The 15501-nt window shown below is 34.7% G+C and overlaps 2 protein-coding genes across 3 annotated transcripts; both read left to right on the forward strand.

Annotated features, from left to right (window-relative positions):
- Window positions 1-1075: 1075 nt before the first annotated feature.
- LOC135767114 (chemokine XC receptor 1-like) lies at window positions 1076-2355 on the forward strand. Its single transcript, XM_065276743.1, has 2 exons — window positions 1076-1157; window positions 1314-2355. Exon 2 carries the CDS (start codon window positions 1330-1332, stop codon window positions 2353-2355), a length of 1026 nt encoding a protein of 341 aa, XP_065132815.1. The 5' UTR covers window positions 1076-1157; window positions 1314-1329.
- A 611-nt stretch (window positions 2356-2966) lies between these two features.
- On the forward strand, window positions 2967-6204 carry xcr1b.3 (chemokine (C motif) receptor 1b, duplicate 3). 2 transcript variants are annotated; one of them, XM_065276741.2, is made up of 2 exons: window positions 2967-3090; window positions 4978-6203. In XM_065276741.2, the coding sequence occupies exon 2, from the start codon at window positions 4983-4985 to the stop codon at window positions 6021-6023; it is 1041 nt and encodes a 346-aa protein (XP_065132813.1). In that variant the 5' UTR covers window positions 2967-3090; window positions 4978-4982; the 3' UTR covers window positions 6024-6203. The 2 variants fall into 2 exon arrangements, with proteins under 2 accessions (XP_065132813.1, XP_065132812.1); XM_065276740.2 differs by having other exon boundaries at window positions 3034-3090; window positions 4245-6204.
- Window positions 6205-15501: the final 9297 nt, after the last annotated feature.

A 15501-nucleotide genomic window follows, 5' to 3' on the forward strand; every position in this document is an offset into this window, starting at 1 on the left:
CCCTAACAATTGTCTTAAATATATGATTATTAAAACCATAGACATGTGAGATTAAAGACCCCCCCATCCGACCGGCCCACCTGGAATATCATTTGGCCCACCTTTCATCTAATATCTGGAGCCGGGCCATAAAAACATAAAACTAAATAATTTTAATACTTTAGCTAATCATTTTAGTTTGAATAAATTCAATAAATAGCCTAATAAATAAGAAATGCAAGCTAAGGTTGTCTATAATTGTTATCATACATATTAGTCAGCATTTGAATATAGCCACAGATGCTGGATTGGCGTGAAGAATAAAAGAAAAGAAAGAAAGAAAGAAAGAAGGAAAGAAAGTAGGAAAAAAGAAAGAAAGAAGTCAACATTTGAAGTGGATCAAAAAAGTTAATCAAAGTTGTTCTAAGACAAGAATAGGTATTGTTCAAAATGTCAAAACTTTTATGAAAGGTTTTGATCCACTTCAAATGTTGAGTAATGTACTATTTTAAAATTGTTCTTAAATGTTTACTTCTCAAATGTAAGTTTTATAGTAAAGTTGTTTTACACTTTCAAACTATTTTCAGGATTATAATTTAAATTCCACTATCAAACAAACAAACAAACAAACAATTAGCACATGGAGCGCAGTAAACTTATATTTTAATTAGACAATTATTGGCTGGACCCCATGTCATTTTTGTTTTATGGAGATTATCAAAAATATTATGGAAAAATTATAAAAATGTACAATTTTTTTTTAAACACATTCCTGACTCAATTTGTTTTTACGTTTTTAAGTTTAAAAATACTTTTTTTAACATAAAAACTTTTTTTTGTCATTAACCCTTTTAGAGAGCAACATCTGACCAAAAATAACATTCTTCTATTTATGGTTATAATTTATATAAAACCTGATTTATTACTTCAAATTTAAATATAATATTGTTTAATATTATTCTTTTTTTACAAAGTCCTCATATAGTTTAGACTTTTTAGGAAGATTTTAGGCTTCCCAGAAATCACATAGTACACTTACGTGCCAAGCAACACTTAGATTGTTCATTGTGAAAGTAACATTAGCTAACGGAAATAACTGCGTTAACCAAAGTGTGAAGCAACAAGACAGAGAATTAAGCATTAAGCAGATACCCATTTCTGTCAATCGAGTCACTGAGGTAAGTGTGAATTTCATTGTCCTTTTGTTATGTAATGCCATATTTTAAATACATTATTGCATAGCTCTTGATTAGGCCTGACATAGTTATTAAAGTATTCAACGGCTTTGCAACATAATAAGACGCTTACTCATTGTTCTTCAACTTGTTCTCTAGAGACGCAAAAGGTGAGATGGCGCTCAACAACACCTATGAAAATTACTCATATGATTACAATAACTCATATGATGAAGAGGGTAATTTAAGCACAATGTGTGAGGTTTATGATGACAGAAAACCCACAGCCGTGTGCTATGCCACTATTTTCTGTATGAGTTTCATTGGCAATGGTCTCCTTTTGTTTTCTCTCCTCTGCTATGAAAATCTGAAGAGGCCCACCAACCTCTTCTTATTGTGTTTAACACTTTTTGATCTACTGTTCACGCTTACGTTGCCGTTTTGGTGCGTGGAACTTTTCCACCATTGGGTCTTCGGCGACGTCACCTGTAAATTCATGACCGGGGCCTACTTTGTGGGCATCTACGGAAGCCTCATGCTTCTGACGGCCATGACCCTTGACCGCTTTGCTGTCGTGGTGGTGAGAGGCGATTGGTTTACAAGGGATAGGAGGCTGTGGTGTGCCAGAGCCGCCTGTGCCGGCGCTTGGATCATCGGTCTGATTGCTTCCATGAGGGATTCAATGGCCTCCAAAGCACAAAAAGATTTCGACAGCTACTTTTGTGAAAGCACCCACACGGAGGACGATAAAGTTGGATATTACATGCAGCTGGTCCTATTGTTCCTCGTACCGTTTGTACTCATTGTTTTCTGCTACACCAAAATCCTGCTGACGCTGATGTCTACAGCAAACAGACAGAAACACAAGACTGTGATTCTGGTGCTGTGTATCGTCATTGCATTTTTTGTATGCTGGGGACCGTATCATATACTCATAGTGCTGATGTCCTACTATGACCCCTGCAAGTATTACCGGCTGAATATTGCATTTATCATCTGCAGAATTCTGGCGTTTTCTCACTGCTGCATGAACCCGGTATTGTATTTTCTCAGAGCGAAGTTCACGTCAGTTGTCTCAAGACTTTTGTGCTGTTCTCCTGAACTCGGGAGGAACAGAGGAACCATGGATCTTAGTGACTTCAGGACTCAAGGAAACACGAACGAGAGAGATTTTGAGAACTGTGTGCTCAACTCATTGTAAAAATGAAATATTTTTAAACTTGAATTTAGTGTTTATATAGAGAGAGCTTTAAAAATATGCTTGTAATTTGATAATCATTTCGTATTGGTGCAGTTTCCAAGACAAGGTTTAGATTAATCCAAGACCTTAGTTTATATTAGAACATTTAAGTAGTTTTTGCAAACATATCTTACAAAAAATTATACGGGTATGCATCTTGAGACACAATAATGATACTGATATATGTTAAGAAATGTCAGTGCAAGATGTTTTTAAATGAAGGCAGCTCAAACATGCATTTTAGTCTATAGGACTAGGATAAGCCCTCTCTGAGATTTCATATTGAGATCTCTGACACTTGTGCTTTGACAAATCTGAGTACAGTTTGAGATAATATATAAAATGTTAAAGTGTAAAAGTTGTTTTCTCATGATACAAATATGTTTATGAGAAATATGTAAATAGACTTGTATCGGAGCAAAGTTTCAGTTTAATCTCTATTTTAGAGTTGTGGTTTATTTGTAAAGTTTCACACTGCATTAAGAGTGAAAGTGAAAGAGAAATTATGCACAAATACAGACTTCTTGAGATGAATTATTTTTAAGACAATCGTTCATGAAATTTATAATTTGAGATTAATTTGTTCAAGATATGATAGGATGTTGTGGGCTGGACATTCATGTGATACAGTAATGCAGAAACAATCTCTGCTTTAGACTGGATTGATGGTTTAAGGAGGAAACCACCAGAATTAAGGTACTTCTTGTTTTCTGCTTGTGCTTTAAATTCAACTCTATTTTAGTTTTATTTTCTTTCTTTCTTTCTTTTCTCTGCATAAGCAGCGCAATAGTGGGTTTTTATTGTGGGTTTGAGGTTCCCAGATAAAACTCATAGGTCTACTGATAAAATGTATAACTTATAAATAGCAAGTTGCTTTAAATAAATGCATAAATGTAAATAAATGTGAAAAACAAAAATAAATGTGTTTAGTGGTAGAGCAGTTCATTAGCAATGCAAATGTTGTGGGTTTGATCCAACAGACATACAGTATAAAATATAGACTATGCGTTGAAGTTGTTTTAAAGCGTTTGCTAAATGCATACATTTAAAATGTAAATCTAAAAAAAATCAGTGAGACACAAAAGTACAATTAATGTAGAATCTTCTGAATGCGTCTGAATTTTGTGTTCAACAGAAAAAAAAGAAATGTATGAATTTAAGTACGATTGCGGAGTCATGAGAATTTTTCTTTAGTGCTTTTGTCTTTAATGTTTTCTTTGTAATTCTTTCTTCCTAATTCTTTAGTTCCTTCTTTTTTCTTTCTTTCTACACTGTAAAAAGTAAAAAGTTGAACCATCTTAAAAAATTACTTCAAATGGTAACACCTAAAAAACTTACATTATTAAGTGAAAAATACTTTGTAAAAAATTAAGGTAAAAGAAATTTAGGTGTTAACAAATGAAGAATTTTTTTTAACCTCATAAGACCTCCACATACGTGGATATCACATTTTAGTTGTTTGCACCATAATATTTAAACATGTAACCTGTTGTACACAAATGTGGACAATTACACAGCTTCATGTTCAAAGAAAAATATTTGTTTATTATATTTATTGGTTCTTCCTAACCCCAAATAGCAGGAAGAAATCTAAAAAAAAGACAAACCAAAGCTCGGATTTTAGGAGGTTAAGCTAATCCAATTTTTCATTTTTTACAGTGGGCTTTCTTTCTGTCTCTCTTTCTTTCTTTCTTTTCTTTGCATTACAAGCGCAATAGTGGGTTTTTATTGTGGTTTGAGGTTCCCAGATAACACACATAGGCCTACTGACAAAATCTATAACTTGAATGAACTGCAAGCAAGTTGCTTTAACCTTCTATGCCTGAGCTTTGGTTTTGTCTTTTTTTCAGATTTCTTCCAGCTATTTGGGGTTAGGAAGAATCAAATTTTTTTTGAACATGAAATGTAAATAAATGTGAAAAAAAAACATGAATGTGTTCTTGTTGTATATACATTACAGTGCAAAAGGTTGTGGATTCGAGGGAATACACACTGATATAAAATATGTGAAAATCATTAAGATATTAAGTACAGATCATGTTCCATGAAGATTTTTGTAAATTACTTGTACAAATTGTAGATTTAAATATATAAAAAAAGTATTTATCATTAGAAATGTGTGTTGCTAAGGACTTCATTTAGACAACTTTAAATTTTTTACTTTTTTGCACCCTTAGATTCCAGATTTTCAAATAGTTGTATCTCGGTCAAATATTGTCCTGTCCTAATAAACCATACATTAATGAAAAGCTTATTTATGCAGCTTTCAGATGATGTATGAATCTTAATTTTTACAAATTTAAACCCTTATGACTGGTTTTGTGGTCCAGGTTCACATGTTTGTATACTGTAAGTTGCTTCAAAGCGTCTGCCAAATGCAAAAAAGTAAAATGTAAATCTTAAAAAAATTCTGTCAAACACAAAAGTAATGTAAAAATTGAATGCATCTGAATTATGTGTGTTTCAAAGAAAAAACTGAAATGTTATGAGTGTAAAAGTTGTCATTTATTTTATTATCTTTTCCTTAACAAGTGAGAAACTAAAAAAAATGTTTTGTTTTTTTGCATTATTTAACATGCACAGGCAGCATGATGGGTGAAGAGAACCTGAACCTCAGCTATGATTATTACATGAACTATTCATACTATACACTGGATGATCATTTCGTTACATTAGAGGAACATCTTCAGTTTGCATCTGTGATCAATGCTGTGTGCTACAGCATCATCATCTGCATCAGTTTACCAGGAAACAGCTTCTTGCTCTGGGCCCTTCTTATGCATGAGGGTTTGAAGAGCTCCGCTGACTGTTTTCTTCTTCATCTCACCGCATCCGACATCATCTTCACTTTCACGCTGGTCCCCTGGACCGTCAACCACATCTGTAGCTGGATCTTCAGTGAGACGTTTTGCAAGCTGTCCAACCTGGGCATCTTCCTGGGCCTGTACAGCTACATGTCATTCCTCACGGTCATGACGGTGCACCGCTACATTGTGATCGTTTATCCGGTGTTTGCTACATCCGTAAGGAATCCTTTCAGAATCACACACATCTCATCCGCCCTGGTGTGGCTGATCTCTGCCGGCTTCAGTGTGCCCGAAGCGTTCTTCTCTGGAACTGTAAACGGTCCTGACGGTGTCTTCTGCGCTTCCCTCTATAAATCAACGTTCTCAGAGTTGTTTGGATATTTCACTCAGATCATTTTCTTTTTCATGCTGCCCTTCCTAGTTATTGTATTCTGTTATGGCCGCATGGGATTCACCATCTACAAGAGCCGCATCACAAGCAGAAACAGACGTAACGCCGTATGTTCTATTTTTACCATTGTCATTGGCTTCTTCATCTGCTGGACACCGTACAACATCTTCCTCTTCCTCTATGCATTGAAGATTTTGGGTGTCCATGTATTGCAGGAGTCAGAGTTGGAGAAAGTTTTTGAGATCGTGTACTGTGTCACTCACATTCTTGCGTACAGCCACTGCTGTCTAAACCCTCTCATACATATCTTAGGAGGAAATAAGTTCAGGAGATACCTGCCGTGGTCCAGATGCTTTACTTGGTCATCACAGAGATACAGAAGACATACTTACACCAGTCAGAGCAGCTACTCAGGACAAACACATTTTTAAAAATATATATTTATATATACATTTTTGAGATAATAAAATGTATGGTTTTTCAAAAGCTGTTATTTTTATAAAAAAAAAATTCAACGTGTTCAACAGGTGTGTCACTGTTTCTTTAAATTGCTTTTCTAATAGGTCCTTATATGTAATAGGTTCCAATATGTGCTTTTGAGGTACTAACATGCACTATTTAGCCACAAAGGTGAATGTTTTGAAAGGGTACAGTGACAGCTTTTGTAAAAAAAAAAATTCTGAGAGTGAATGATAATTTGTCGAATTCAGAGAAGCGTTTGTAAAAGTACTGTAATGTGTCACAAAACTTTCCCGTAACAGGAACAAAGACAAAAGCAGAAGTAAAACCAAGAGTTTGAAAAAAAACTGCTAAGTAATGCATTTGAGTGGCCTATGAAAATAAGTATTTGTGTTAATGTAAGCAAATTGCTTAAATTGATAGTTCACCCAATAATAAACATTTCTGTCATCATTAATCTCATGTTGAAAACCTCAGGGGCGGCCCAGCCATCCTATCTGTCATCTTAGCCCCCTTAGTTTTAATTTTTCTACCAAACTATCAAATATATTTTTCTGAAGTTTTATTTATTTGTAAAAACATTTATTCGAAGATAATAATTAAAATGCAGGACATTTAGATGAAAAAAAATACGAGTTTATGAGGCATTTGATTAGCTTTGCTGTTCTGCGCATGCGTCGTAACCGCCAGTGGCCTAAAGTCAGAGGAAAGCGCGAGACCCTGAGGCAGCTGCCTGCAAAATTAAAATCATTGTTTCATAAAATATCCAGCGTGGAAGCTCAGTAGGTATTTTCGGTAATGTTTTAATTTGTTTGTCTCCTTTTGCAGTCACGTCTGCAAAATATATAAGAATATTTGCCGTCTTATGAGCTAATATCCCGTTTATAATTCAAAATTGCTTTGCAAACTGAAGCCATGACGTTGTAAGTTTACAGTCATGAGTAGACCCCGAAGCCGCCGCCAGGCGCCGCCATTTGCGCCATTTAGAAGTTCAGCCGCCATCAGCCAATAATTTCCTAAGCCAAATTGAGCCGCCAGCTGATAAAGTTTGGCTGAGCCGTCTAGAATTATTTGCAATCAAATAATAATTCTATCACATAGAGACATACACACACGATATATATAAACAATACACGAGATCCATTTTCCGATTGGTTTCATAACAGCACAGTCTTGTGCTCGCTCGTTGCTACAATACACAGAGGGGTTGCAACTTGCAACCTGTGGAGGTCGCATATGCAGGCTGCATACGTCATCAAGCCTGGTTTATTTAAGTTAACTGAGCATTACATTCGCAAGCCATACGCATATTAAAACAATTTACGATTAACTTATAATAAGAATAAACTTTATAATTGTTGATATTTTGAAATAAGACAGTGTTGATGACGTAGGCAGCGTAAAAATGCGACCTCCGGAGGCTGCAGTCTTCAGATTGGGAAATTAAAATTGCCCGTTTTCCGTACAGAAGAAGCGAAGCATTAGTAACGTGCGCGTCACAACAATGCATTTCAAAAATAGACCGTGTTATTTTTATTTTTGACCAATGCGCGCGACCAGCATCCACACAGGAAAAAGCTGCGGGTAAAATAACGTTTGTATGTCTGTTTCCGGGTGCTGTATGCAGTATGTTCATTTTTACTTTAATTTTGTATTGGAACTGCGATTTGGAATCGGTGAAGTCAAATATAGACGCGTTTCTTATAAGAGCCGCTTCTGGGAAGTCCGCGCGCGGCATAACATTAACTAAAGTGGTCGCAATCAGGTCCGGTAGCGCAGCACACGCATAATTCTGCGAATGAGAGCACTAAGTAAAACCAACAGAAAGTTTCTATCGGTCTCCTGTGCTGCTTGAACCCCAGAAGTAAAGAGACTTTTAAAAAGCTTGCCAGTAAAATCCATATCACACCAGCAATGACAAGGTAAGCTAACGTTGCTATGGTTACAGTCCAGATACATAATAGATTGCTAGGCTATTGCTATGCTATCTACAGTTTTATTACAAACAGCAACCAAAACTACAACGTAAAATTGGTGTAGACTTTAAACATCAATGTTAAAAGTTTTTACCAGCCTTTGTATGGGAACCTATATTCATTCATTCATTCAACCCAGTGCATGCCAGGTTTGTGCTGTGGCTCTGAATTAAAAGTGAATTAAAGAATAGAAATTAAAAGAGGTTGCATGTTTTGCCATGTTATTAGTCTATAGGTAGCATTATAGTGGGCTCTAGCTCTATTGTGTTTGGTTATGTGTACCATAATTTACCATACTTTTACCAGATCATTTGTCTACGTTTATAATTCTGACAGTTATTGTATTTTGCCATAAGTCTTCACTGTGCCTATTCAAAGCTCGAGGGCAAACACATAACTTCTAGATTTATAAGCATCGATAAACTACATTTTAACATTTTTTAATGCCTAGTCATACTTCTGTTATTTTGATGAAAGTAACTCAAAAGTAATGTTACTCATTACAGTTCAGAGACAGTAATATTGTAATGTGACTAATTACTTTGAAATTACAGTAATTTGTAATATGTAATGTATTACACTTTGTAAGTAATTTTCCCAACACTGTTAATCAGTATAACGTAGACATCTGTAGACATGTGGCAGCTTCAGCCATTTGCAGCTATGAAAAGTTTGGCGGCTGCAGCAGCCATTTAGGTTTCGGCTGAGCCGGCTAGCCAGCCAATAACTTAATCAGCCAGCCATTATTCTCAAAACAAACGGCTTCGGGGTCTAGTCATGAGTCATGACACAGTTTCCAATAGAAGGTCTATATTTTATATTTTTGCCTTTTTCTAGTTTACAGCAATACTAGCTGTGAATAATATGATGCTAAGTTTTCGAATGTGCAATTGAGAAATTTATCATTTTGAGTTTAACCCACGAAATTTCTGTAAACACCGCCATAAGCTACACACACGCACGCATACTCTCTCTCTCTCAGTGCACTCACACATTTCGTATATGAAACCCACAAATAAGATAGACCACAAACAACATTCAGTGACTTGTTTGCTTTTATAGATGGATATATAACGTTTTATAAATGCTGGAAAGGAGAGCAAACAGGTGGAGAAAGAGTTAGAGAGACTGAAAGGGTCAGAGACAGGTAAGAGATGATAAAGTGATTATAGCATTTGTATAGTCATTATAAAGGTTATTAGCCCCTAAAATAAACATCATTCCATTATTTACTCACCCTTATGTTGTTTTAAAACATAACAGCTTTTAATTTTCTGATCAGGAACTAAAGGGGTCATGTATGATTTATTACATTCATATTTAGAATCAGTGCAGGTTGTTGTAAGTTTATGAATCTGGTTATGCATGCTACAAGCATGCATGATACATTTCGAAAGTAAAACTGATTTATAATGTATAACGAAAAGTACAGTCTGACTTGTATAAATATAAATTCTCATATAAATTGTTAGTATTCATTAAACTTTGAATATACATAGTATACATAAGCTTTAATTCAAGATACACAATTTTAAATAATAGTGATAAATAACTTTTATACCTTTATATCTGCACAAGAGTTTTTTTTTTTTTTTAGGTTAAATCAAAAATCATAAAGGCTTGGAACTATATAGAAGAGTAATGTATGTAGCCTACATGAATTTATTAATATAATACTGGTCCCAGTTTGCAAAAAGGCATTGCAATGCTCTCTTCACATCATCACTGAGGGCTAAACCTCCCTAAGAATGAAATCCTAGAACCGCCCCTGACAAACCTGTATAAATTTTAAGCAATGTTTGTATTCAAACCGATTAGAGTCCCCATTGACATTCTTTTCTCCTATATGAAAGTCAATGGGGCCTCTGGTCAGTATGGTTACATTGCTCAAAATTATGTTCCTTTGTGTTTATCAGTACAAGGAAATTAATACAGGTTTGTAACAAGATGAGAGTGAGTAAATGATGAAAAAAATATTTTATTTATTTTTGGGTGAACTATCACTTATCAATGTATAGGATGGCTCGTTTATGCTGCTATCCAGCAGATGGCAGTGATGCTCAAGCAGTGAGAAACATATTCACTTAGAATTATAATCCACACATTTGTTTGTGTTGTGTTTTATTCATTAAGACAGCATGACTATTAAAAGCACCCCAATTTTTTTTAAAAATAAAAACAGAATCTGGCAGAAATGCAAAATACTTCAACATATACATAATCCATTTCTGAGAAGCTATGATTATTTTAGAAGTAATTATTTGAATAATGAACAAATTTATTATATTTCATAAAACACTTTGTTTTCACATGTTCTTTTTGAAATGTAAAAATGTAATACAGTAAAATGTACCCTTTAAATGCATCTATAAGGGCTATTGGAAGCTATGGTGTACAGCCAAATAAAAACATTCACGTTTACAACAATGACAACATAGTATACTTTTTGTATCTTGCAGAGTTCAGTTAGTTTACAAAAAGATTTTAAAAAGATTTAGATGACCAGCGGATGACTGACAGCTTATATACATACATATACATACAAACACACACGCCATGCACGCACATACACACACATAATATTTATATAAATACACAAACCAGCTTTACAACACACAAACACAACACAAAGTTTTTGTGATTTACTCTGTTTTCGACATAAAATTATCCTACATGTAAAGAAGATTCTGTGAAATTATAAGTAATGTCATGTTAAATATTGAATTCAATGAGTCAAATCAAACCTTGTTGCATGAGATTATGAGATTTATGAGACTACTCACTGAATTCAGCATTAATACACATCAAGGATCCATAAAATTAAACCATATTTAACTTAAAAAGTAAGTTTTGCCTTAAAATGTTAAGTTATATTATCATATCATATTACATATTAAAATAATAATTTACTCAAAACATTGGGTAAAGGATGTTGTGTAAACTAGTATTTTTAAGATGAATTAACTCAAAATTTGAAGGCAACCAAATTCCTTTTTAAATTGAACCAACTTTCTTACAGCACAGTACTCGTCTTATAAAGTATGTTGAATCCAAAATAAGTCTTTTTATTTAAATGAAAATTATAATATAGTATATAATATTGTAGTATAATCGCAAACTATAGATATATTATAGTATAATAATAGTTAATAGTGATTCTCTGAATTCAAAACACTAATGCATCCTAATCAGTTATTGTAGCTTATCTTTAGCCTCCATATATCATAGGATGTGCATATTAAAATAACAAGTGTGATCTCTCAACGCTTTGACAATTCAGAATAGCACTGACATACCTTGAATGTTGTATGGTTTTGACCAATAGATTTCAAAAACCATATTACACCATAGTTACTGAAGTAAAACCACAGTAATCAATGCACAACAAACAATGCTTACTTTACTTTTACCCCATAAAAACTATTGTTAATTTAAGGGTACTCTTTTAAAAGGTCCTGACATAGGGACAGATATATCCCTTTGAGGTACCAGTATGCCCCCTTTAAGTACAAAGGTGCACTTTTTAAAAGGGTACTGTAGTTACCTAGTGACAGCATTTGCACCTTTATAAGTATTCTGTTGATGTGCTTTGTAATTTCAACCACAATAAACTTAAAGGGTGGACAAAATTGCAGAAGAGATTATTTGAGTGAGATCATGTTTGCTCATAACATGACATTTATTTGTATTTATATTTAGTTTTTAGGACCTTTGAAATCTGCTGAGCTTTTGAATGGTAACTAATTTGAATTGTTGAAAAAAGTTAAGATCACACAAACCTGTTCACCGCATCTGTTTACAAGTTTCTTGAAATATACGGTCCTTTACCATACTGTACCTCTCTGGCAAATGTGTGCTCAGATTATAGCCAGAAGCCAAACAGATGTTGTTTTCTGCTCAATAGTGTCTCATTAGACGTCCCCGTTTTTACCTGCTCTCCTTCTGTCTTTATTTAACTTAACATGTTACTTTCTTTTCTTCTGCTGTTTTTACATCCTTCTTTTTATATATATATATATATATAAAGCAAATGCTTGTCTTTGATATTTATCCTACCTTCTGAATACACACAGGCAAGACCGGGGCTAGTTGTCACAAAGGCTGTATCTCAGTAACTCAAATACTGAGTTTTTTTTGACTCATAAATGTTATCTATGCAATGATCAAAGCTACAAATATGTTTATATTATGAATTATTATAAATAATCATATGTAAACTATTCATAGTTATTTACAGATATGAGGGGTAAGGTGGCGCCTTTCCTTTGGGCAAAACTCTGTGGACTTTAGGGTTAATTGAGAGCAGATTGGTGTGAAATACAATGTTGAAATCATCAAAGCAAACAGATAAATAAGACTTTCATTATGAAACATTCAGAGTTTTGATGGCCGCAAACTATACGCTCATGCAAGGTCTGTTTGTTCAGTCTTGTCGTGATAGTTCCCAAACTGAACAGATTGAACAAATGAGATGTTTTCTACACAATAGCAATGACTCTTCATTTACATGATTTTAATCTTACTGTCTGTACAGAGAATTAGAGTCTCGTCTTGCTGAAACAAAATTCCTCTCGTCTAAATATCAAAGGAATTATTCTGTGCTCGCTCAAATGTCTTGCCGAATGAAACGATGCATTTTAATAACCAGGTGTGGCGTCGATTGAAGCCGATAGACATCTGTTCTCTAAAAGATTTTGATCGTAATCTTCTCCTCATTATAACCTGAACCATCTACTTTATTAGCAGTGCTTGCTAAGGCATACGGCGGGTCAGAGATTTAAACAAACTCGTCCCACTTCATTTGTGCTACGGACACGAAGGACTCAATTAAAATCCAATGCTTTTACTTTGCTAGGATATCTAACTTACGACTTATGCCAGCGGTAGACAGAAAAACAAGCATCTATGGACCGGAATATCAGAGAGAAATAAAGGTGGGGCTTTTTGACTTGGGCAGACAAGTAACTACTGTACCTAGCAGCCACCCAAAACATCCTATCAAAGATTTAGGATATAACAACATTGAGCGCCGCTATAGGGGGACAATGCGACACTCAATATGGCCTCTTGCGATAGAAGTCCCACCTTCCATTTAAAAGACTGTCTGGGGGAGTCGTGTAAGACGCTTGCCAATCTGTGCACATGCATAGTAGCTGAAAAGACTTCGAATATAGGTGTTTGATAGCACAATTTGAGCTTAAAGGGATAGTTTATTATAGTTTAAAATTATGCCATGATTTACTCACCCTTAAGACATCTGAGATCTTTCCAGCCTGGTCTCACTGTTAATACGTAACTTTCAAAAACACAAAACATACTTTTTGGTAAGTTTAAATAGATGCTGAACCAAACAATGTAGACATATTTGCAACATTTAAGCATAGCATTATTGCGTTTTTACAAGACCGTTTTTATACCATAAAGATTTTAGAACCAAAAATTTGTAAGAAACTTTTAGCAACAACAGTAACAATATAGCATTCAAAAGATATTTAAGCCACAAATACCATGTATAAAGGCTAGATGTGTTATGGCGGAGTCTCTAACGTCATCACCTGGTGGCCATCTTGGAACAGGGCTGCGCAGCGGCGCTGGCGAGACATCTAGCCTTTCTGGGATCAAGATCGCTGATAAAGTGCAGAATTTGGATCTGTTCCTCGCAATCATATGAATTTTAAAGATGTGGATTACTGCGAATAAATAAAATGAACATCTTTTGTGAATTTATGTTGTGTTTTGGTGTAATTGTTGTTGCATAGGAGAAGACTGCATAGGAGAAAACACTTTTTGAGTGTCATGATAAACAAATTGAATATTATAAAATGGTTAAATTATTACAGAATTGTTAAGATTTTAAAGTATAGTCTTGTTTAATATTGTGTAGTTCTCTGAAAGTAAACAACAATTCGGGGTGGTTTCACAGACAAGGATTAGTTTAAGACAGGACTAGGCCTTAGTTTAATTAAGAAATATATATATATTTAACAAACATGCCTTTCTAAAAACATTACATGTGTGCATTTTGAGGCAAAACAAATGACACGGATGTATTTTAAGATATGTCAGTGCAAGTTGTTTTCAGTTTGGACAGCTCTTACATTTATTTTAGTCTAGTCCAGTAATTCTCAAAGTGTGGTCCGCGGACCACTAGTGGTCCGCCAAACCCCCCTAGTGGTCCGCCAAAAGATGACCTAAATTAGGCAAGTGTTTATACCAGGGCTATTCAATTGGCGGCCCGCGGGTCAGACCCGGCCCCCAAGGTAATTTGATCCGTCCCTTTATGCAGTCTGTAAAAAAGACATCTCTAGAATAAATTTAGTAAGTTAGACAACGGGCCCTACAGTTACGAGCAGCTGTGTCACGTGTTTATATTCGCGCTTTGGTCCACAAGTTCAACGCGATCGCCTCCCCCGCTCGCGCCCGCGTCTCAAGACGCGATAGCTGACTGTGGTGAGTTAAGAGACCGGACTCTATGGCTGTTTTAACTTTATTTGTTGTATTTCCAGCTTTAAAACACTGCCTTTTCCGACAATTGTTGTCTGATAAGTCTGCTCAATTATGACTTGCTTATCAACAATGACATTTACGTTACATGTCTTAATAAATGAAACTGCCGTTTTTCCAAAATTCAAAGCATCGTTCTCACACAATAATGCAATTTAAACGAGTAACAGTTCATTTGCACCACTGTATGCGTATCGTGCTGACAAACATACACCTGATTTCACTGCTCTTGCGAAATCTAAAAACATATTCTGTCTTATTAGAAGCTAGCCTAATGTTTGCCAATTATTAAGATGGCTGTTGTTGTTGAAATAGGGCTACTGTAATAATTAGTAGAATGTAATAATTAGTAGAATTCTAAATGTAGAATAAAGCTTAATGTCAAGCATAAACTGAAAGCAGCTAAAATCCACAGATCTATTAGTTTTGTAATGTACTAGTTTTTGTTTCATGTGTAAAATCCCTGTAATTTCAGTGATTTTGGACATTAAGGGGAATTTTTTTTCAGCATTATATTGTTACCATAGATACAACCATAAACTTCACATACCCACCACCTCAGTTTTAAATTAATGGCTCTTTGGAATGACATTAAGTGGGACCTAGGCTGTTACAGTATGTTTAATTGGAGTTTTATTTCACATGTGCAGTTTGTTGTTCATATTAAGCTGCAACTCATTTTACATTTACTTTTTCAAATGAAATAAAATTCATATAATAATTTCTGAACATAGCATTGCATTTGTGTTTAAAAAATTTGTTTTTGACTTAAAACAGTTGCATATTAAACTTAAATTTTGCTTATCCTTCCTATTTTGTTGTTTTTTTGGGGGCATGTTAGAGTCAGATTCTGTTAGGTGGTCCTCAGAAAAATATTGGAAGATGAAGTGGTCCTTGGGCTGAAAAAGTTTGAGAAACACTGGTCTAGTCTAATCCTTGTCTGGGAAACCATCCCTTCTTGAGGTAAATG

Source organism: Paramisgurnus dabryanus, chromosome 6 (genome assembly GCF_030506205.2).
Source record: "Paramisgurnus dabryanus chromosome 6, PD_genome_1.1, whole genome shotgun sequence".
Lineage (NCBI taxonomy): Eukaryota > Metazoa > Chordata > Actinopteri > Cypriniformes > Cobitidae > Paramisgurnus > Paramisgurnus dabryanus.

Coding starts and splice junctions, on each gene's coding strand:
- LOC135767114 (XM_065276743.1), top strand. CDS start 1,330: ATGGCGCTCAACAACACCTATGAAAATTACTCATATGATTACAATAAC.
- xcr1b.3 (XM_065276741.2), top strand. CDS start 4,983: ATGATGGGTGAAGAGAACCTGAACCTCAGCTATGATTATTACATGAAC.